General features: G+C 39.7%; 1 protein-coding gene across 12 annotated transcripts in view; it reads right to left on the reverse strand.

Annotated features, from left to right (window-relative positions):
- Positions 1–1,178: 1,178 nt before the first annotated feature.
- The window catches only part of EXPH5 (exophilin 5), a 75,126-nt gene continuing 52,546 nt past the window's right edge, over positions 1,179–23,758 (reverse strand). For 8 of the 12 annotated variants that reach the window (XM_067750929.1, XM_067750927.1, XM_067750934.1 and 5 more), the window contains 3 exons: positions 19,693–19,738; positions 11,323–11,458; positions 1,179–8,542 (listed from right to left, as the gene is read on the reverse strand). In XM_067750929.1, the coding sequence (XP_067607030.1) occupies positions 3,159–8,542; positions 11,323–11,458; positions 19,693–19,738 (5,566 nt within the window). In that variant the 3' untranslated portion in view covers positions 1,179–3,158. The remainder of the gene's footprint in view (positions 8,543–11,322; positions 11,459–19,692; positions 19,739–23,758) is intronic. The other 4 variants (XM_067750936.1, XM_067750938.1, XM_067750928.1 and 1 more) reach the window with 3 other exon arrangements.

The raw sequence follows: 23,758 nt of genomic DNA on the forward strand, positions 1-23,758 counted from the left end.
TGGTATTCAATGGAGTATATTACTTTTATGGACATGTGGATATTCCAGTTTGACACCTAGCTTTACCATAACGTAAGTGGACTTTCTTTCACCACCTCAAGTACAGGCACACATGTACCTCCTACACAAAGCAGATTTTATTAGCCTATCATCAGCCAAAACCTTGTTAGCAGCAGTTGGAGTTTTATTAACAGCGATGTATTTACAATATAAGGGAGTAAATTATTTAGAGGGAAGTCTCTAAAAATTAAAATAATCTCATTAAGCCCTATTTTATTTTATTATTTTATTTTTAATTTTATTTATTTATTTATTTTTGCGTTACGCGGGCCTCTCACCGTTGTGGCCTCTCTCGTTGCCGAGCACAGGCTCCGGACGCACAGACTCAGCGGCCATGGCTCACGGGCCCAGCCGCTCCGCGGCATGTGGGATCCTCCCAGACCAGGGCACGAACCCACTTCCCCTGCATCGGCAGGCGGACTCTTAACCACTGCGCCACCAGGGAAGCCCCTAAGCCCTATTTTAAATGGACTTTACATGTAAAATTTATGGCTATAGAAGTCTATCATTTAAACAAGTTAATAATTTACCAGGTACTTATTAATATTGATTTCTTCATTATTTACTCCATTTATGCGACTATTTACTTTAATGATGATTATATATTTTAGAAAACGAGTTATGAGTATAAAAATGACTACTATAAATTATTATAGCTATACCAAAAATGAATATTAAAAAGCAGCAGTTTGTATGTTAAAATACATAGACATTTGCTATACTTCTTTAATGAAGTGTTTTATAAAGGTATAAAATTATAGAAGGTGCTATTTTCATGAATTTTTCTGTTTGCTTGACTTTTGAGCCAGACCAACAAGCAAATATTACAAATAGTGCAATGAGCATTGGCCATCAATGACCTTTGAATTCAGATGGTAGATTCTAGTACAGAGAAGCAGGGTCCCAAAGTAGTTGTTTAGCCTGACTTTAATTTACCTAATTGTTGATATAGGCTAAATTCAGTGAAAAATAAGCTAACTTCATCTCACCTTTTGTAACATACATGTTGACTCAGAATATTTACTGAAATAGATTGGTAAATGATCATTTAAAAAACCAAGAATCTTAATATTAAAATATTAACTTCGAATATTTTAAAATTAAATAGAAAACATAGGTCATGGTTTATGAATTTTATTTAAATTATCAGATAAATAGAAAAAGGAAGGTAGAATTTACAAACATTCATGAAACAAAGAATAAACTGTTATTTATTCTTCACCATACAAATTGAAATGGAAACGTTTAGAACAGTTGATTTAGAATTCTACTGTCAGTCTCTTTGAGGTCAGGATTGGCCAGAGCTTGAAGTTTAAGACAATTTATAGATTGAAGAAATAGCTTTCATGTAATTACCTCATTTTCCTTAGTTTTGAGTTTCATGGGAACAATGCAAACTAGCTCTGGCATTTTGCTTCTAGGCAAGGCAATGGTTAGGAGGATAATAATAATATAGTCCTTTCTTGCATTTCTATCAGTTCCAAATTTCTGCATACTTCCCCAACACCTATCATTATCCTTAATTTATATGGATGAAACAAACTAGGTGAGAAAAATGGAAACTAAAATGAGGCCAGGAAGCAAATATAAACCAAACAAGATGAAATCCATTCATGCTGACCCTCACAGTACTAAGATCCAGGATGGCATGATTTCTGTAGTTCTAGCAGATTAGCTTCACTGCCACCTGTTTATTGGTCTTTATGCTGATTAGGAGGAGAGAAAACCCCAAAAATTCCGCATGGCAAATAAAGAGTTAGGAAAGCCAAGTTATCAGTGGGTGTGACAAGTTATTTAGTCTAGATAAATTATTGAAGGAATCATAGTGACGAGCCCTTAGAAGTTCTGCCTTCTAATTTCCAAGGGTCTGGTAAATGATCTGGCAAAGAAGCCTGTGAACCCCAAGGTGTCAGATCTGACTTGGTAGTACTTTAGGGACTTGACCAAGGCTACCATTTGCAACTAAAATGTCTCACATGGAAAAAAGTGTTCTATCCTGCAAATAAAGAAAAAATTTAAATGGATGGTTCTGGAGAAATGGAAGAAAAAAGGAACAGTTGCAGAGAGAGCTGCAGTAAGGATGTCAGTCTCATGAAGGGATGTCTGCTTATCTCTACCCCTCAGTTATGTTCCCTTCCTAAGCAGAAATTCTGTGGCAAAGCCACCTTCTGTACCATCCTAGAAACTATTTCAAAGGAATTCCTAGAAGTACTAATGTTCTTTGGCTTACTAGGGATTTACCTCTTCACCTACTATCTCAAGCACTTCAAATATGTGTTTCCCTGGCTCCGCTATGGATAAAACAGGATGTCCTTATAGATATGGCCTTATCTTTGCTCAAAAGAAAAAAACCCCAAAAAACCCAAACTCTAAACCTCCTAAATGTTGATGAGTCAGACAGGATAATAATACTTACTCCATTGTTATCACCCTATATTTTATTAAATGCCATGAATATAAGGTATGGAAGAGGCAAGACAGAGTTTTGCTGTTGTGCTGGGATATTAAAGTTGTAAATCACCATGAAAGGTATAAGAAAGTTAGGGGGAAAATAGAGCAGAAAACCAAAACTGGACAGTGAATTAGAGATTAAGTTTGGGCTGAGTGGCAGAAGGCCAAGGATATATACAGGGGAAGAAAACAGCAGAGAATCCCTCTAAACAAGAATTCATTGCTCTAGAATTCAGGAAGTCTATATATAGGGTGTGGAGGGGGAAAAAAAGAGAATTTGGATTGTTTCAGAGCAGGAACTGCCCAGACTAGATATTTTTTTTTTTCTAATGTCTGTCCTTTCCGTAGACATACATATTTGCACTTTATTTACATTACAAACTTTTTTTTTTTTTTTTTTTTTTTTGCAGTTCGCGGGCCTCTCACTGTTGTGGCCTCTCCCGTCGCGGAGCACAGGCTCTGGACGCGCAGGCTCAGCGGCCATGGCTCACAGGCCCAGCCACTCCGCGGCATGTGGGATCTTCCCGGACCGGGGCACGAACCCGTGTCCCCTGCATCGGCAGGCGGACTCTCAACCACTGCGCCACCAGGGAAGCCCTACATTACAAACTTTTGGTGAAAAGGTTATACATTTTATAGAAAAAGCTTCACAGTTCTGACTCTTTGTCATTTTCATCCAGGTAGTATTCGTCATCCGTGGTTGTGTCTGTGTCACAATCTGAGTCTACTGGATCATCTTCATAGATATTAAGTGGTGCACTTAGAGATAAGCCATCTTTTGGCATCTGATTACTAGGAGAATTAGAACTTGATGACTCTGTTGGGTTAGGAGGGTTAACTACATCATCTTTCAGGAAGCCAGGGTTCTTAAGAAAACTTGGTTTCCATAATCTTCCTTGTGTGAGTGACCTCTTTACATTCTCCAAGAAAGCCAGTTGTTGTTCTTTCCCAAATATCCCATAGTCAATAGGTCTGGATATAGATGTTGCAGACCTAGGACCCATTTTTGGCCCGCTGTTGTACAAAGCCCAACTTTCATTTTCATCACAGGAGGGTAGTTCAGAAAAAGATTTGAATCTTCGACTGTACCCACTGTTGTTAGAGAATTCATTCCCAAGGGTCAGTTGACTCAGGGCATTGTCAATAGAAGTACTTTCAGAAAAATGACGCTCTCTGAATTTTGGAGGATGACTTTTTCGTAGTAGAGCACCGTGCACATTGATGGTTTTTAAACTCTTTGAATGATAGGGGTGTGGCTCAGGTTCCCACTCCAGAGATGAAGCACTCCTTTGTTGTTGCTGAAAACTGGCCAGTGGCATGCTTACTGTAGATTTCTCTGCAGGCTCCAATTGAAAAGGAGGGTTCAGCCCCCTCTGATGGTCAGGGAAATCTGCTTCCCTGAGGCTGATCAATGAGGGTTGGGCCAGGGCTTCTGACTCTCCTTCCAAAATCTGAGCTACTGTTACATCCTTAGAATTCTCATACTTTAGTTGTGATTCTGAGATTTTTTTAAACTCATTTTGATGTGGCTGTGAAATATTGTTAGACTTCTGATTGCTTAAGTGTGTAGAAGTTTCTCTGTTGGTTATTGCAGTAACCTGGAGAGGGTCCTCGGATTTCTCCACATTTACTCCATCATTACTTAACCTGCTTTCATCTGTGGATTCTGTGGACTTTAACGTAGGCACAGGGGAGTGTGGGTTGCACTCTGGTGTGCCAGGGGATAAGGTGCTAAAGCCAGAATTGTTCCCACTTTGAGGAAAGATAGTAGTTACATGTCTTCTGGGGTATAAATCTTCAGCTGGAAATTTTCTGCTTGCTTTGGACATAACTGCCAATCTGTGTTTAACTGAAGATCTGTTTTCCCCTTTTTCTAGGTCATCCAAGCTTTTTTTACTTTTATTACTTCCTTCAAGAAGTGAAGGTTGATTCCATGCCAACTCCTGCATTTCATCTTTAGCCTTGCTCTCTGTCATATTTACCTCCTGACTTCTTTGAGGTAGTTCTCTGGGTTCAGACTGTAAACTGTCTAAATCTTGTTCACTTGAACAAGTCTTCTCATCAAGCTGTAGTTTATGCAAGGCTGGAGTAAGAGCAAAGACTTGGCTTTCTGAGTCAGAAAGTGGTTTATCAGGGTTTTTTGGGAAATCTTTTCTAATTCCCCCTCTTACTTCCCCAGGCTGCAATCCATTGGAGCTATCATCTATAGCTATACCTGTTATATCTTTCTGAAGACTTCCAGTAGCTGTAATGGTTATAGCACTACTTGTACACTCCCCAGAACTTCTAATAATTTGTGAATTTTCAACATTCTCTTCTGAATGGGCTGGGAGGTTAGAAAAATCACTGTTACCTGATTTAATGGATTGCTGACAATTTTCAGATTTCTCTCTTGTAACTTTTTTTCCCTGAAGCATTAGTGAAGTATACAGGGTTTCACTTCGCAATTTTCCCCCTTTCTCTTTCTTGCTTTGTGAATCACATAAAGGTGTTTTAGCTAAGTTGTGTGGGGAAACCTCTCTAGATTTAGGTTCTCCTTTATGAAGAGAAACATCTGCTTCAATAGAAGCAATTTCCTGTAATGTAGGCTCTGAGGACCTAAAACTTGGTAATTGTAAACCAGTCATATTTTCAGTGGTGTAAGAAAGATGGCTGTTCTCCTGAGCAGAGCTGACCTGCATCTTTAGATCTTTAGAGGAAGGTGTTCCTGACTGCTCGTGTGTAGAACAATTTAGTTTGTCTTTTTCTAAAGCATTAGGAGATATTTCAGTCCCCACTTTAGTTGATTCTGTAAGTGAATCGATATTTTGTGTATACTTTTGAAGAAGGTTACAGAACTTTTTTCTGTGTTTCCTTGGTAGAGTATAGTATATTGAAATCACCTCAAGACATTTCACATTATCTTCATCACCAGAAACAGAAAACATGCTAGTAGTCTTAAATTTATGTAATGTTTTCCCACTTTCTTTGCCTGACAAATCTGCAGAAAAAGGTAAAGGGTGTTCATTTGGATGGGAAAATATACCTGTCCTGGAGGCAGAAATTCTACCATTCTTTTCAGTGCATTCCTGAAAGTATTCCTTCTGGTGGTGTCTTTTGCTTAAAGAACACTCCCGAACAGATGAGTCACTTCCCAGAGGGTTAATGAGTCTCTCCCAAGGCTTTAGTGTTGTAATAGAAGCATCTGTATCTGAGACTAAACCTTCTTTTCTTTCATCTCTTCCAGTTGAGGCATATGGCACCCCTGAGGGACATGACACAGCCCTCTTGATGAGGACTTGAAGTGGTCCTTTTCTAACAGAAGCAGATCCAATGTTTGTCATATTTGTCATCTCCTCTGTGGCTTCAGGTGGTATTGAGACTGAGTCTGAAACTACTCCGGAATATTTGCTCTCTGACTCACAAGAACTGGGACTGAATTTGTTTGATGTGTACTTCCCTACTGGATCTTCCACATCATTTTTGATTTGGAATGCAAGTTGCTCATTCCTAAACGAAGAAGGCATTTTCTTACTTTCAGACTTCCTGTTATTGATGAGAAAACTGGCTGATTTTCTTGGTAAGGTACAATAAATTGTGTGAAGCTCAGGAGGCTTGGAATTGCTTTCAGTTCCCTCAATGAGGTTACTGCTGTCACTTGTGGGTATTGATCTACTTTCCGTTTTGCTTAATTTTTCGGTATAGGATATACGTCGTCTTATTTTTCCTTTTCCCTTTCCATCCCTGAAAGGAGGATGTGAATGGCATTTGACAACATCAACCACTTCATTATGTACAGGCATACAATTAACATTACTCTTTTGGTTTTCTGAGAAGCTTAGGGAAAATTGACTATTTTGGTTCTTGCAATCATTGTCTTTTTCTTCTCTTTCTCCCAGAGACAGATCTTTGCTTGAAGGACATTTCCAGGAGAACCCTGCAGTAGAAGGAATCACCAGAGCATCAAGGCAAGAATCATTTGATGGTAAGGAATCTGGTAGTGTACCTGATGACAGATCTAAAGAATCACATGGCACATTGTGGTCGGCAGGTGACTTGCTACAGTTGGTAGAATAAGTTGTGGTACATTGTTCTTCCTTGGTATCTAAAACAGCAGGCTTTTCTGAAGACTGTGCATTTTGATTATCAGTACATTCAGGACTCCCGTGGTTATTTTTAATAATGTTTGAAATATCTTTATTTCTTACTGTTAATTCCTGGTGAAAACCTTGATTTGGGCTGAGAGAAGGTGATGTTGTTTTGCTTTCCTGAATGAAAGGAAGGGAAGTTGCTGAGCCAAGTTTTCTGTTCCCAGTATAACTCTTATCTTTTTTTAGTTCATTGGCTTTATGAATTTTGGAGATATCTCTCCTGGAAATCTCTCCAGGCAAACTTTTTGAACTTATCGTCGTAGATGCATTAAAAACAAATCTGTTGCTCTTGGCTGAGTCCTGAGAGAGGAAATTTTGAAAATCAGGTAAAGGGTTAGAAATTACTGTCTGTGAAACAAGTTGGGGTATTTCACCTGTCATGGTTGTCTGGTCTATCTTGTTTAGTTGTTTGTCTTTTTCCAAAACAGATCCATTCAAGTCTTTCTCATTATTCACTTCCGTGACCAAGATATTGGGTTGGTTTTCAGTCAGAGGTGGAGAATCAACTGAATCACTGTTGGTCCCAGTGACTTCTGTATAGTTTCTGATTGGAAGAGAAGCAGGCTTAATTTTCTGCAAAGTGACTGTGGGATTCTGAAAGTTGGGACTCTGAGGATTCCCTCTGTCATCAGGAATCTGTGGGAAGGTAGTTTTGAATGAGGATGCTAGAGTTTGAGCAATTTCAAATGAGTAAGGTTCTTTGTTTATATGTAGTTCCATAGGAGAACTGTCCTGTTGACATTCTAACCCATCAGATTTGATGTGATAGCTTGAACCAGGCATGGGGCAAACATTTGGTGCACTAAAATAAGTAGACTGGTTCCTTTTAACTTGTGACACCTCCATGCTCTCCAGTGTGGATGCTTGAGAATCAAACTGTGAGGGATGTGGCTTCTCTTGGTTTCTGGAAATATTTGTCCTGTACCTAGGAGAAAATGACCCCCAGTGTTGAGAAGGAACACTATGACAATGACCAGCTAAAAATGCACTATTTGCTTCAATGGAGATTATTTCAAAGTCTCTGTCAGAAGAAGTGAATGGTTTCCTGCTTTGATGAAAGTCAGAGCAGGAAGAATGTTTTTCCTGTTGGCCCCCAAAAGGACTTGGTCTAAATCTCTGTTCCCTGCTCCATCCAAAGGTATTGCTAAGGAAAGACCCAGTAAATGGGTTATCTTCATGGTAGAACAGCATATTCTCTGAGTTCTCAAATGGGTCAGCACTCATTGCATTATTCATGGGGGCATTTAAACCAACACTTCGGTGAACACTCTGTGGATGGTAAAATTCATATCTCCTATCCTCCTGAAAACACCTGGGATACATATACTGGTCAGCAAGGTCAATTTCCATTGGTGATGGTGCCCTCAGGAACTCTTCCTGGTTCTGCCTATCACTAGAGGAATCTGATCTATTCCATATGATAGATGATAAAGGAGTTCTCTTTGGGCTCTGTTGGTGGCTTGGTGGTATAAACCCAGTCTTGATCTGAGTTGTGGCTGAAAAAGGTAAGCTTCTTGCTGTGAAATACCCTGTAGCTGGTGAGGCTGATTGTTGTCTGCTGTCAAAATACAGAGAAATACTACCAAACATATTCTTTTGCACATAATCTTCTTTTAAGACTCTGGGTTCCCTTGTCTTGTACATATCACAGATTGTCCTTGTTCTAGGAGAAAAGGTTTTAAAACCTTCCTTAGGGGTTCCTGCTCTTAGGGTGTCATAGATAGACATATTAGAAGTTTCATTACAGCAATTTTTGTGCCTTGCTGTGATATTACGGTGTTTATTCCCACTGGAGTAAAAACGACTGAACTGTGTTCTTGATCCATAGTTGAGAGGTGTTCTGGCATCCAATGAGCTTGGAGACTGTTCCTGAGCCAGTTTTCCATCCAAATCATCTAAAACTAAAAGGAGAATATACGTCATTTTTTTGCATAAGATTTTACAGTCTAATAATATTTTGAGTTGTTGAAGGCTCCGCTTGAAGAAACATAATCCCTTATAATTTTTAGATCATATCACCATAAATGTTATGACATTAACTTTGATTATGTCTTTAAGATAGTTTGACTTTTACAAGCCTGTAATGGAAGTTTCTTTTTCATTTTCACACTTTTTCAAATCACACATTTTCAAAGTTGACCTTCCAAAATGTCTTAAGAACATAAAAGCACATTTTCCCCCCTAACAGTAAATTTTAATCATGGTTTCTAGTGAATCTTTTGTGTCACTAGGTAGCTATAATGTTTCCAATTATGTTTACCTCAGGGGATTGTAAAAGATATGAAAGTCTGTAAATAACATGTGAGTTCTTAGTTGTACTTAGTTGCACATTACTGCCAAAAGTTTAGCATCCAATTTATTAACATACCTATTTGGATGGTAACAGATATATTTTATCATATTCATGTTACAATAAATATGAGTAGATTGTGTATTTTTTTAAGAAATGTTCATTAAAAAAATAAAATCTGACATGAGAAATAAGTTATGGGATTATTTAAATTGCTGAAGAACTTTTTGGTTTACAGAAATCTATCCTTCTGAGTTACATAAAATGGTGCACTTTCTTTGGTTAATTAAAATTATTTGTCATTAAAAATTGTAATTTTAGGGGTTTCCCTGGTGGCACAGTGGTTGAGAGTCCGCCTGCCGATGCAGGGGACACGGGTTCGTGCCCCGGTCCGGGAAGATCCCACATGCCGCGGAGCGGCTAGGCCCGTGAGCCATGGCCGCTGAGCCTGTGCGTCCGGAGCCTGTGCTCCGCAACGGGAGAGGCCACATACAGCAAAAAAAAAAAAAAAAAAAAAAAAAATTGTAATTTTAACTCTTCAATGACAGGGAAAGTGAGGTATATCGGTATCTGAGTGAATGTAAGTGAGACGTACTTATAATATACCAATTATGTTAGGACAGGTGCTGAAGGGGTTTTTGATATCTGCTCTGAATTTTCTCTACTCTCTTTTATTTGTAAGTTGGTGCTATTAAGTTCGCATAGCCAGCAAAAGAACTAGTCTTGAGCATGAAAGATCTGTAACTAAGGAATTCTTCAGGGAAAACATTCGTCAATGTTTTAGTGAAAAAAATTATTTTCCTCCTGTCCCTGAAATAATTTATTTCCTACATCCACAAATAAAATAATCAAGCAATGCCAAAATATAAGGCAGGGCAAAAAGAAAAGAAAACTACATAAATCTGTCTTTAAAGCAAATTATAATGAAATCTCTTTGATTTCTGTTTTCCCTTTCAAGCTGTTCATAGTTTTTTCTTCCTCCTTAAATAAAGTCTTTTGCTGACTACAAAAGCAATATATGGTAAATACAGGAAAATATAACAAAAGAGGTAAAATCACCTGGAGTCCTTCTTCCCAGAGATAACCACTCTTAACATCAGTATCATGGGACTTTAAATTATTCAAAGTTACTTTGATTCCGAAATTAATACTGCTATTTGACTCACTACTCTTGAGGTCAAAAAAATTCCTGTTCTGCTTCTCCTTTTTATTTTCAGAGAGGTCAAGTCATTTTTTTTTTTCATTTCATAAAAAGTAGCTCTCCTCTACTAGCAAAACCTTTGTTTCGGAACAGAAGTTTTCCTCTGGGTCTCTTTTCTCTGAAGCAAGTTCTCTGCCAGTAACCATCTTACTGAAAGGAGTTAACCAACCAGCTGGATGTCTCTCAATGATCACACCACCTGTCCTAACTATAGGGCTGAGGTGACATCATTGCCCTTGGAAATTGAATTTAGTTCCTCAAGGTGAAGCTAGTGAATGATTTCAGACTTCACTTTTCAAATGGCTAGGCTTATTTTATATAGAATAAACTATGTCAAGGTGAGCTATGCTTGTATAATAAGGTCCATGTGTATATAGTACTTTTGGAACCTGTTTTAGTCTTTATTGTTATCTATTGTACAAGGTTAATTGTTTAACAACGATCAGATTTCATCACAGTGCATTTAGGTCCTAATCAGGAACAATAAAAGTCTATTAAGGACAGTAAACTTTATAGATATATTTCCTAAAGACATATCTTTTCCTTTTTACCTGGGTTTAAATATTAAACATTATTACCATTCCATAGATTTATCAGGCCTTGATCCAAGAATATTTGCTTAGATTATATTTAAATATAAGATTCTTTAGGGACTTCCCTGGTGGCGCAGTGGTTACGAATCCACCCGCCAATGCAGGGGACATGGGTTCGAGCTCTGGTCTGAGAAGATCCCACATGCCGCGGAGCAACTAAGTCTGTGCGCTACAACTACTGAGCCTGTGTTCTAGAGCCCGCGAACCACAACTACTGAGCCCATGTGCTACAACTACTGAAGCCCGCACGCCTAAGAGCCCATTCTCCGCAACAAGAGAAGACACCGCGATGAGAAGCCCGCGCACCGCAACGAAGAGTAGCCCCCGCTCACCACAACTAGAGAAAGCCTGCACAGAGCAACAAAGACCCAACACAGCAAAAAATAAATAAATTAATAAATTAATTTAAGAAAATGATTGTTTAATATTTGTGTTAATAGCATGTAACCACATCTTCTTCAGGTAAGGTAAACAAGAGGGACTTCAGAAATGAGGTACAGGGTTTGATACATTTTGAGCACTTTAATACAGACTGTAATTATTATTTGCTTTCCTTTAGTACTGGGAATTCCAAAGCAATTCAATGCATAGACTTACCTTGGAAAAACTCATCCTCTAGCAGTGAAGCATCCCACGGAGGCATGCTACTTCCCTCCCTCATGCCTGCTGGCTTGGGGACAAATGCACTGCCAATGGGTTGATTTTCCAGAGGTGAATTGTATATTTTTGCCTGCTAATTTTAAAATAGAAAATGTAATATTATTTCTGGACTTCCCCAGCCAACATGTTCCCACGAAAATGTCCCAAGCTTAAAAGTCCTAGTCTAGGGCTTCCCTGGTGGCGCAGTGGTTGAGAGTCCACCTGCCGATGCAGGGGACACGGGTTCGTGCCCCGGCCCGGGAGGACCCCACGTGCCGCGGAGCGGCTGGGCCCGTGAGCCGTGGCCGCTGAGCCTGCGCGTCCGGAGCCTGTGCTCCGCAGCAGGAGATGCCACAGCAGTGAGAGGCCCGCGTGCCGCAAAAAAAAAAAAAAAAAAAAAAAAAAAAAAGTCCTAGTCTAAGGACAGCAAATAAATTTTCCTAACATTTATTTCTCTAGTTGTAATGTTTTGTTGCTTTTGCAATTTGCAACTGATCACAAACTTCTCCATACCTACATTAATTCCTTTCAGTATGAGCCTCTCCCTGCAAAAGATTCCTACAAATTTACATAGCACTACAAAAATCTTAAGGAGGTTCCTGGAAAATAGGAAAAAAATTGACCTCTCTTGAGTGGGGAATGTTGTCTCTCTGGCCCCAGTGGCTGTAATTTTATATTTCTTAACACTGTACCTATTTTCTCTCAAGGGGCGGTTAGCTGAAACTTGCGGTGGATCTTAAGATTTGTAAACTTGATGGATTTAGGAAAAAAAAGTATTTCTATCCACGGAAATCATGTAGCATGGTAGAACCTCCCAGATACACATAAGGAACTGATTAATCATTCTGAAAAAAAGGCGCTGAAAAGCATGACCTTATAATTTTTTTTTAAACCTTTGCTAGTTTTATAGGATTTAGGAGAATGATGTAGAGTTCTTTACTAGCAAATTATATCTTGATTTCATTAAATCCATCACTGCTCTACTTTTAAGTTTTAATTTGTCTTTATAACCTTGGGGAATTATCCACTCCCACACCTCCACTTCCTTTTGCCAAAACTCCATTTGCATTTCCTCTGGCAAACTGGGTCTGCCACTCATGACTCCACTTTAACTCATCCTGCCTGCATCCCTGCACAAGGCCTCTTCCCATTCCAATTGCTTTATTTTCAGTTCACTTTCTACCCAGTCCTTGCCGCTTGAATCCTTCTCTTCCCCAATTTTTCTCTTTTATTTGATGTTCACTATCACATTTAATCTCATCTTGAATGCTTAAGGCCAAATCTCTAATATTTCTAAAGCTCCAGCTTTTTAATTTCCTCAACACAGGTGTGTCCAATTCTAAAGCCTAGGTTCTCTTAATCCTTGCATTCGTCATAATCTAGTATTTTTATACCTGTTTGTTTTCTTTCTCAAGATCTAGGTCAGTTATTTCTTACAGAAGCCCTGCCCAAATTTCATTGACTTGTCATTTTCAGTTCTATGGGTAAGCTGTAATTGAATACATACAGAGGAGATTTAGTAATAAGAAAAATAATCCAATGATAATTTATTGGTTATTGGATATAATTTAACACACTTATGTTAAATTCAGAAGTAAACAAATATTAGAAGCACGATATAACTATAGGGATATACCAATTGGAGGTAATAAAACTAGAAACTAATCATTTGAAAGATCAGATCAGTTACAGTTACACTTTTCTCTCTACAGTGCATCGAGGTGTTCTCTTTTGTGTCCTACCTACTGTCTCTCCAAGTCTTTATTTGTGCTAATAACAATTAGCCATGAACCTTATAAGCCCATTCTTCCCAAACCTGCAGTTTTGGTAGTTGGTGCAGAGTAGATACATTTAAGAGAATAGTAAGCATCATTGTCTCCCAACCATTTTAACATTCAAATAAACTTCAGATTTCCTCTATGTAGACCAGAGTACATTCTTTTTGGCCTCCTGGATCACATTCCTTTATAATGAATTTATAATGAAATGCAAAGTACATGAACTGAACACTCAGGTGAAGAGAAGAACCTCTCTAGGCGGGAAGGGTTTCTACCAAGAGACCGTGAATATAACATCCTTTGGTTATATTTCTGCACAGATCTTCTGCTTCAAGGCCACCCCTATTCACCTAACATATTAAGGATGTTTCCAACACATGGAGATATTATATGGCTAAGAGAGGTAAATCCTTCTGTGGCTCAGAGCACACACAGATCCTCAGTCAGGTGTCAATCTTGGACTCCGAACCTTCCTCCAAAGAATATTCTGTGCCATAACGTCATCATAACAGATGAAGCCTATTTCCCATACCTGGCCTAGAGGATGAGGCCCAAACACCTCCGTGCAGCAAAATAGTGTCAAAATCCTTTTCCAATTTTTGATTTAAGCCTTTCTTCCCCAACTAGCTTTAATCCCCATGCTCCAAGCTCCCTACACACAGTCCTTTAAAATGCTGTGCACTTCTGAGGACTCTGTGTCTCTGCTCCTGATCTTTGCCCTTTCTCCTCTTCTTCTGGAAAATGTCAGCTCATCCTTCGGAGTCCAGTTCCTATATCAACCTCTCTGTTAGTCCTTCTCCAATTCTTGCAGGAATAGTTAATTACCACAGTATTTTTTATGCACCTCTGGTATTATACATTTTATTTCATATCAAAGTTGTTTACATTCTCTCCACTTTTACTTTATCACTCGACTTCTACACTTCCTCCCCTACCCTCTCACACATTCTAATCCCCACTCTGATCTAGGAAACCAGGGATTCACAGACACATGAATAAAACCCTGGAAGTGGACCAAATTCTAAAATAACTAAGAAAGCAAAGTATTCTACTTTGTATCCTGAGCACCTTGCATAGCATCAGCATATAAGAGATTGACTCATATTTACTGAACTGAATTCAAAGACGATGCTTCCCACAATAATATTTCCCACTTCTGAACTTCTCCAATACATTTTTGTACACTCTTTTGATACTATTTTATATTTGAACAAAATTACTCATTTATTCAGTTTTCAATATACTTTAAAAATATCTTCTCTCATTTGATCCTTAGAACAAACTTGTGAAATAGGTAGGGATTTTCATTCCCACTTTGCAGATGAAAAAACTGAGTCTCAGTTAAGTACCTTACTCAAGTCACAGGAATAATAAAAGGTGACACTGGCTACTGACACTCATATGGTCTGATCTCTAATCCTATTTTCTCCACTACATTGCTTTGTATTTTTATTTTACTAATGTACTTTCTTCAATTAGGTGGTAAACTCTCTGAAGACAGGAACCTTGCTTTAAACATTCCATACCCTCCATGCACACAGTTATGGATTGATTTTCAATATACCAAGGTAGAAAATTACATATATAGGATTTTTAGTGAAGATTATTACAGAAATTGAGACACTGAATATTTACAATATTGACTCAATATAGCATGTCTGAGGTAGCAAAGCATAATGGTTAAGCACATGAATACTAAACAAGTCCAAATTCTGGTTCTCTCTCTTAAAAGCTGTACAACTTTGGGCAAGTTGCTTAACGTTTCTGTTCTGTACCTTAGTTTCTTTCTTGGAATAATGAAAAAAAAGACAAAAACGCAACAACAACACTCCTCATCTGATAGTGGTGCTGCGAGGATTAAATGAGTTAATAGTTGTAAAACACTTTAGAATGGTGTTTAGCACTTAGTAATTCCTCATCGTTAGCCATTACTAGTCTTCTGTGGTTACAGAGAATTTCCTGGAGGACTCCTGCAGGTACTCGTAGTGTAATGAGTTAGAAAAGTGTCCTACAGGATTAGAGGCCAGAGTCTCAAAATGCTGGCTTTAGGGTCTCAGTTACATTCTTAAACATGGTACACAGAATATGCTGAGCAAAATAAGGCCATTTTTCCAACCCCAATTCACTCTACTGATAACATCTGCAATTCTGACATGATGAGTCAAACAAACCTCTGTCATAGAGTAACCTCAGACTATCTGAGAACTTCTAGGGCAGCCAAACCTGTAGAACAGCTGTTGGAACTGAAGCTGGAGCTCATGGATGTTATCAAATGCCTTGATAAAGTCAACAAGTTAATTTTTCAAGGTGTTCTTGAATTTATTCTGCATCTGTTTTCCTGCAAAGGTCAAATCCAGCATTGCATCTTGTGGCTTAAAACCACACATTCATTTCTTCTTTCAGTTTCTGAGTACTCACGTTGTGCCAGGAAGTGGGGATACACAGGTGAGCAGGTATGGTCCCAGTCTCAGGGAGCTCACACCAGCCTAGTCTGGTTATGCCACATTGGAGGTATGTTTCTAGGGGTACAGAGCTGGCATATCAGCTAAGAACAGACCCAGCCTGAATTTGTTCAGAAATAAGGAGTGACCAAGTGGCCAAGGCCATACAGTTTGTCTATTCTCGGAGATGGCGGCTACTTTGATTTTGGATTCCTCGCCTTTAAGGAGATGGTTCTCAGCTGAGGTCAATTTGCTCCTCATGGAACATTTGGCAATTTCTGGAGATAGTTTTGATTGTCACAGTTTAGTGGAGGAGAAATACTGGCATCTAGTAGGATGCCACTAAACATCCTACAGTTCACAGGAGAGGCCCCACAGCAAAGAATTATTCAGCCCAAGATGTCAGAAGTGTTGAAGTAGAGAGAAACTCTGAGCTAGAAGATCTCTAAGTTTCTCTTGTAAACTGAGGCAAGATCGAGAGATGAGTTTATTTAGCAATAGCAGAGGACTTGCAATTTGGGACACACAAGCTGTAGCGAGCTGCAGGCAAGTCTGCTGAGGGTTTGAGATAGGCTGTATTTGGGCAGGGAATGTAAAGAGGGGAAAGTTCAATTCGAGTCTGTTAAAACAGACTTATATACACTACCAAATGGAAAATAGATAGCTAGTGGGAAGCAGCCGCATAGCACAGGGAGATCAGCTCGGAGCTTTGCGACCACCTGAGGGGGGGATAGGGAGGGTGGGAGGGAGACGCAACAGGGAGGAGATATGGGGAAATATATGTATGTATAGCTGATTCACTTTGTTATAAAGCAGAAACTAACACACCATTGTAAAGCAATTATACTCCAATAAAGATGTTTAAAAAAACCACACAAATGGAGACCAGCTTTGAAAATTTCCTGAGCAGTCAAAACCAGTCCAGTCATACAAACAAAGCTCAGTTAGCTTATTTTGTGAGGCCAACCTGACCCGGATCATTTTTGTTCATGCCTCTGGAAACCATAAGCAAAACTTTGCAAGGTTGATAGGAGGCAATCCCTGACCAATTCCCTGTCATTTAAGAAAATTCCAATATTATTATCAGTTTTCTGTAAATCAGGCATTTATGGGAAATCAGTTTCTCGGTCCTTAAGTTTTGTCTTCCTCAGGGAACATGTGTCAGATTTTCCATTTTATGCAATGTATCCTCTGGTTCCATTTTATTTATTATTTTTATTTTAATTTTTTTTGCGGTACACGGGCCTCTCACTGTTGTGGCCTCTGCCGTTGCGGAGCACAGGTTCCGGACGCGCAGGCTCAGCGGCCATGGCTCACGGGCCTAGCCGCTCCGCGGCATGTGGGATCTTCCCGGACCGCGGCACAAACCCGTGTCGCCTGCATTGGCAGGCGGACTCTCAACCACTGTGCCACCAGGGAAGCCCTGCTTCCATTTTAGACTGAAATTCTTTCACACATTCTAGCTCTAAAAATTCTGTTTTCTGAAACCCTTTGCTTCTTTTAAGCTGATGTAAATGTTTATTTATTTATTTATTTTTGGCTGCATTGAGTCTTCGTTGCTGTGCGCGGGCTTCCTCTAGTTGCGGCGAGTGGGGGCTACTCTTCGTTGTGGTGCACGGGTTTCTCATTGTGGTGGCTTCTCTTTGTTGCAGAGCACGGTGCTCTAGGCGCGCGGGCTTCGGTAGTTGTGGCATGCGGGCTCTAGAGCACAGGCTCAATAGTTATGGCGCACGGGCTTAGTTGCTCCGCAGCATGTGGGATCTTCGTGGACCAGGGATCAAATCCATGTCTCCTGCAATAGCAGGCAGATTCCTAACCACTGCGCCACCAGGGAAGTCCCTGATGTATATGTATAAAGAGCAGCTTCCTTCTCTCTCTTTTTAAAAAAATATTTATTTATTTATTTGGCTCAGCTGGGTCTTAGTGGCGGTATGTAGGATCTTTTAGTTGTGGCATGCAGGCTCTTAGTTGTGGCATGCAAACTCTTAGTTGCACATGCATATGGGATGTAGTTCCCTGACCAGGGATCAAACCCGGGTCCCCTGCATTGGGAGCACGGGGTCTTAACCACTGGACCCCAGGGAAGTCCCAGCTTCCTTCTCTTTGAATGGAAGGTCATCCAAGAATGTAGTACAACCTCCTACAAAATGTTGGAATCCCCCTTGTACAATTCCTGCTAGGCTACCAACCAAGTGAGAGGAAGTTCATTATCTTAAATCTTGGCAAGAATCCCTGTGGCATCAAAGGCCAAATTCCAGCTCTCTGCAGGTTAAGGGGATAGGACTTTCATGGATAAATAATGGAGATCTACATGTTATACAAAACTCTTGTCTTCAACAATCGTTTCATTATTTTCTCTCTCCTACTTTTTATAATAGTTATTAACTGGGAGCTGCAATCATCGGCTTGAGTTTCATTTATATTCCCAGTTCTTACTTTTTTAGATTGACATGCTCTGAGCAGAAAAATGGTTTAAGGCAAGCAGCAATTAAGAGTGCCAAAGAAGGATATCTACTAATCCTCAGACTGGACTTTCAAATCCCAAGAACTCCAGATTAGCTCTCCTGTTTTATAACTTCTAGGTGCTCGCATTTCTTTTTATGTTCCTCATTTGTTTCAGACCCCATGGCTCTTAAATGGGAAAGGAAGGTTAGCTCTGAGCACTTCTCCGAGGAAAAACAAGAGTACAGAAGCATCCTGAAGTAGGGCTCTGTCCTTTTAGAGAACAAAGCTGCATGTGTGCCAGTTCAATCTACTGCTCAGTTAAAGGAGAGTCTGCATGTAGCGAGCAACTGGGGCTCATAAACAAACAGGGCTTTGGGGCTGTTGAAGCTGTAGGCATTTTTGACTTCTGGCTACCGAGTTAACAGAGACCCGGGTGTTTCAATCCTGAATATACCATTTTTCAGTGTGACCTTGAGCATGATCTTTAAATTCTCTGAACCTTAGTTTCTTCATCTTTAAATGGGAATAATAATATTACCTACTTCATAGATTACCTCTGGGGATCAAATGAAGTGACCCATGTCAAGTACCTGAATGATAGCAAGTTCTCCATCAGAATGTAGCTGTTGTTGCTGCTGGCGTCATGGTTGGGGCTCAAGCATATAAAGGAGAGAAAGTAGCATTACTCTGAAGAAGAAAGGAGGCTCACTTTTGTTTGTGAAGTAAAGAACCTCTGTTTATATGCACTCCTCACCAGAATTCTATCTCATGCTTTTTGAAAAAAGAAGAGAAAGGTAGATATTAGTACTAAGGGCCATCAATTGAGAAATGCCTCTACCTTCCTCCTGCACTCTTAGGTACCTTCCAAAACTCCGTCTTTCTTTCATCTCCAAACCATATGAGTTACACACGAAGACACAAGTGTGTGTAGATCAAAAGTCATGACAGCAAAAAAGTAAGAAACAGAAAACTTAAAGCTTCTCAATCTTATAAGCATGTGAACACAGAGATAAATTTAAATTTAAGCCCTTTAAGTGGAGGTCCTGTTGGGTCAGCCCCCTCATGTGAACCTGTTCTGTCCAAATGCATCTCACCTATCAGTGGCTTCCTCTTTGAATACAAATGATGATCTTGCCCAGAATAGGTCTAGCACAGACCCACACTGGTTTGAAGTTTATTTGGAAATTTTCAAAGCTGGTCTCCATTGATTTTGACAGACTCAAACGGAACTCTCCCCTCTTTACATTCCCTGCCCAAATACAGCCTACCCCAAATCCTCAGCAGACTTGCCTGCAGCTTGCTACAGTTTGCATGCCCCAAATTGCGATTCCTCTGCTATCCCCAAATAAATTCTTCCTCTGTCCAACATTTTAGGGCTGTACAGGACTGACACGTGGTAAAATATCAGAGATACTAACGCTAGTCTCTGTGGACACACAATGGCTTCACTCCTCCTGGCAGAGCCTGCTGTTTGAGTATTTTAGTACCACAGCCAACTGGAAACAGATCACAGCTGGGAAACTTTGAACTCTGTAGGAGAAATCTAAGCTTCTCAAGGAAATTTCAAACTGTGCCAATGAGAATTCTATTTAAGTAGGTAGCCAATCAGGAATTACATTAATTCTGAGTTCTTCAGCATAACCTTTAGTTCTTCGGTTACTTACCAAAGCAGTTCCCCTCACAGACACAGGAGGTATGTGGTCGTCACATCTGTGAAAAGAATTTGAAATCACTTCTTTGAAGAAGTGCCTAACTTTTGGAAAATCAATAGCATGTTTGCTATTATATCTTGATATCTTGAGAAGATATATTTCTGATGCTTAGTAGGGAGACATTTCTTAGTGTACTGTTGAAAAATCTTTCAGAAACATTTTCCTATTCTTGCTTAGGATCAATGTTTTACATCTTTGTCACTCAGGTAGCCAAGAAAAATTACATAATAGTGGATTTGTACTTGAACATAGCATGAAGACAATTACAAAAACAGTTATATTTGTTGAGTGTTTACTGTGTATCAGGCAGTATTCTCATGCTCTATAGGCATGTTATCTCATTTAAATACATCACTCTTGTCAGGTGGATACTATGACAACTCTCATTTTACAGATTAGAGAAGTTAGAAGACACTGTACAAGGTACATAGTGGCTGAGTTCAGAGCCGGCCACAGGCTGACTGAATCTAGAGCTCTCATTCTTGATCAGTATGGCACACAGAATTTTCTTGTACATGGGAAACAGATTTTCTGCTTCTGTACATTTTTATTTTAAAGAGAGAGTAAGTCAGAACCAGACTCAACAATTCTTAAGGGAATTTTTTGAAAAGCAAACCTTATAAAGATGACTTCAGGATGCTTATTTTTATACATATGTCTTATTTATTATGAAATCATCTTGAAGGAGAACAATTATGCTTTTACTATTTATGTTGCTCCTCTAAAATTCAGTAGAAGGTGAAAAATTTTAAAGACATAGGTCCAAAATTGAGATAAATTTTGATTTTTTTAAATCTATAATCCTATGCCAGGGTATGCTGCCTGAATTGCAGCTTAAGAGTTAATAGACCATAGTGACTCAGAGCTCTTGTATGAAATCAAGTCCTCTCCTTCGCTAAGAGAACAGCAAAATGGAATCAAGAATTAAACAAACTGAGACTCTAGGTCAGATCAATTGAAAGTGGCAAGATGCAGTTTTCCTTCATTCAAACTCCTAGTTGCTTCATGGTTCTTGAAAGTTGAGCATAAAACCTGGGAGGCCAAGCAATTTTATATTTAAAAGATACCAACATGTATTTTATAGTTTAGCTCAAAATTTAAACAGAAATTAAAATTAATATGGATTTTTTTCATATTATTTTGAAATACCAGCTCTACACTAATAATATTTAGAAGTTAAAATACTGTTTTTATTCATATGCTTCCTTTTCATACAGCTTTATTGAGCCTGCAAGCCTTCTACATGCTACGCACTATTTTGAGTGCTTTGGAGGAAATAAATATGCCTGAGATAGAGACCCTGTTCTCTGAGACGCTTTATGATAGGAAAGATTAGATCCATAAAGAGCCAAAGTGCAAGCCACAATGTGAAAAGGACAATACAGACAATACAGAGGCTTAAGTATAATATGCTGAAAATGCAGAGGGGCCGGTGAGCACTTGCCGAGATAAATGGGAAGGCAACAGGGAGAGAAGGTGGTGGTTGAACAGGTATGAGAGGAAAAGAACAGCAGGAGCACAAGCCTGAGGTGTAAGAGAGTGAGGGAGGCCGGGAACTGGCAAGTAATTCAATTTGCCTGGAGCCAAACTGTCCAGATTGTGAAGATTCTTTCCGGAGCCCTGTGGAGCTGCCGGCTTCATGGTGTCGCTGCGCAGCTCAACACTCTCATCAGCTCAGTCAGGCCCCTGGTCTGATTTGGAGTGAAGGGAGCAGGGGCAACAATCAGTTTCTGAGGGTAGCAGGTGGCACAATTGGGACAGAGTGTCACCGAGTGGGAGGGTGTGCTGTGAGTGGGAGGATGCATGTTCCCTGACAGTGTGCAAGGCCGTGTGGATTTAGGTTGCAGGCAGGGTATAGGACTCAGGAGGCTTGGAGGCCCAGAGTCTCCATGGTCACTTCCAGGCCCACCTTCAAGTTAATTTATGTTTCTTCCACTGAAGAAACATAAGTATGCTTCCGCTTGTAGAGTGAATAAAAACAACAGTGTAATCACAAAAGCTATGCTGGTTAAAGTCCTCTGGACTGGGTGATTTCAAGAGATTGAAAGCTATCTCACCTGCATTTGCTTACAAGTCCTACTGAGCCATACCTTAAAGATCTCTCACATATATTCCCACTTCACCAGCTATAGGTAGAGCAGTTTCTCAGCCTTGGTACTACTGGCATTTCTTCTGTGTAGTGGTTTGTCACATGCGTTATATGATGTTTAGCAACATCTCTGACCCCTACCCACTAGATGCCAATAGCACCCACCCTTCAGTTATGAAAACCAGAAATGTCTTTAGACATTGTCAAGTGGCTTTCGGGGTGCAAAATTTCCCCTGCTTGAGAACCACTGTGCTAAAGTGATTTTTCTAAAATGAAAATCTCATTATGTCACTTCTCTATTTAATGAAAAAATATATATACAATATGCACACACGCATGAAATACACCAAAATAATTAGTGTTTGTCCAGGTCAGTGGGTGGGGGGTGATTTCATCTGTTATATATATATATATATATATATATATATAAAGGAATGCATATACGTATATAATATATATAATAAGGAGAAAAAGTGATTAAGGGCTCCCTGCTGTCTACAGGATCAAGTCCAAGCTCCTTAGCATTGCATGTATAAGGTTCCTATGTTCTGGCCTTTGCCAGCTGATCCCACCCCACCTCTTATCAGTCTCACCTTATACTTGGTCACTGAACCTCAATGACCTAGATGAGTTCTTACTTTTTTCCAGTCTCTGCATCTTTGCTGTATCATTCTTTCTGCCCAGCGCAACCTCCTAACTCTTAATTGCCTAGCTCAGTCCTATGTGTCCTTCAGAAATTGGCTCTCTTTTTCCAGGAATGCTTCTGTATCCTCCAGTCTGAATTAACTGCTTCTCCTATAATGTTCTCATGGCAGGAATACCATGCATCCACCACAGCACTCACCATATGATACCATAATCATCAGTGTACTCGGCTGTCATCCAGGCTGTCACTCAGAGGTCACCCCTGTGTGTTTTCTAAAGAGCATCCCTTCCTCAAGATCCTTACTGTCATTTGCCAGGAAACTGCCATAATGAATATACGAATAAATCCATGATGATTGTGATGTGATCAGCACTTCCTAGAGTTCTGCCCAACCATACGCAGTCATCTGGTGTTCCCTACTAGATTCTAAAGTCCTCCAGGTGGGGACTTTGCCTTATTTTCACGATTTTACCTCCAGCACTAAACACAGTATCCGATCCAGAGTAGGACTTTGATAAACAAATGAAAGAGAAGCTATCACCTCAGCTATTAGTACCATGCCAGGAATTCTGATGGCCCTTGCCATAATGAGGGTAGAAAGCTCTGTAACCATGGCTCCTAAACCTGGATGAGCATCCAAATATCCTAGGGAATTAAAAATAAATAAAGTGTTCCACTTCAGACCTGAATCAGAATCTCAAGGCTAGGGCCTGGTTATCTGTCATTATTTTAAAATGCTGATGAAATTCTAATAATGATCAACCAGATCATCTGGGAACCACTCCCTTTGTCATGCTTCTCCCTCCTGTCACCACAATCCTACTGTTTATCTGTGGACACCACACCTGGGATCACTGAAGGAGAATTTCCAGAGAAGGATTTTGCTTACTCTGATCTCTCCTTTGATCTAGGTGTCTTACATGCCTGTGTCCTCCAACTGAAGCCTAGTCACTTAGCAGGAAAAAGGAAGGCAGCATAGTAGGACATTTGGAAAGAGAGAAAAAGGAAGAGTGAGAGAGACAGATAGACAGAGAGAAAACAGAATCCAGGGAAAACAATAATCTGCCTTTTAAACTTTCCAAAATAGCATTTGATCTTTTGCTTATGTAAACTGGAGTGCCTAGGCTGTGTACATCCTATGATAGATCAGGTAAATTTGGGCACCCACCAAAAACTCTGCATCCTCAGGTAAAAAATCATCTGAAAGGAACAGGGTAGTGGGCAGGCATACCCTCACTCCAGGAGAGCAGTTGTCACGCTATAATCACAGCTGTGTGGTGAGT

The sequence above is a fragment of the Pseudorca crassidens genome, chromosome 9 (genome assembly GCF_039906515.1).
Source record: "Pseudorca crassidens isolate mPseCra1 chromosome 9, mPseCra1.hap1, whole genome shotgun sequence".
Lineage (NCBI taxonomy): Eukaryota > Metazoa > Chordata > Mammalia > Artiodactyla > Delphinidae > Pseudorca > Pseudorca crassidens.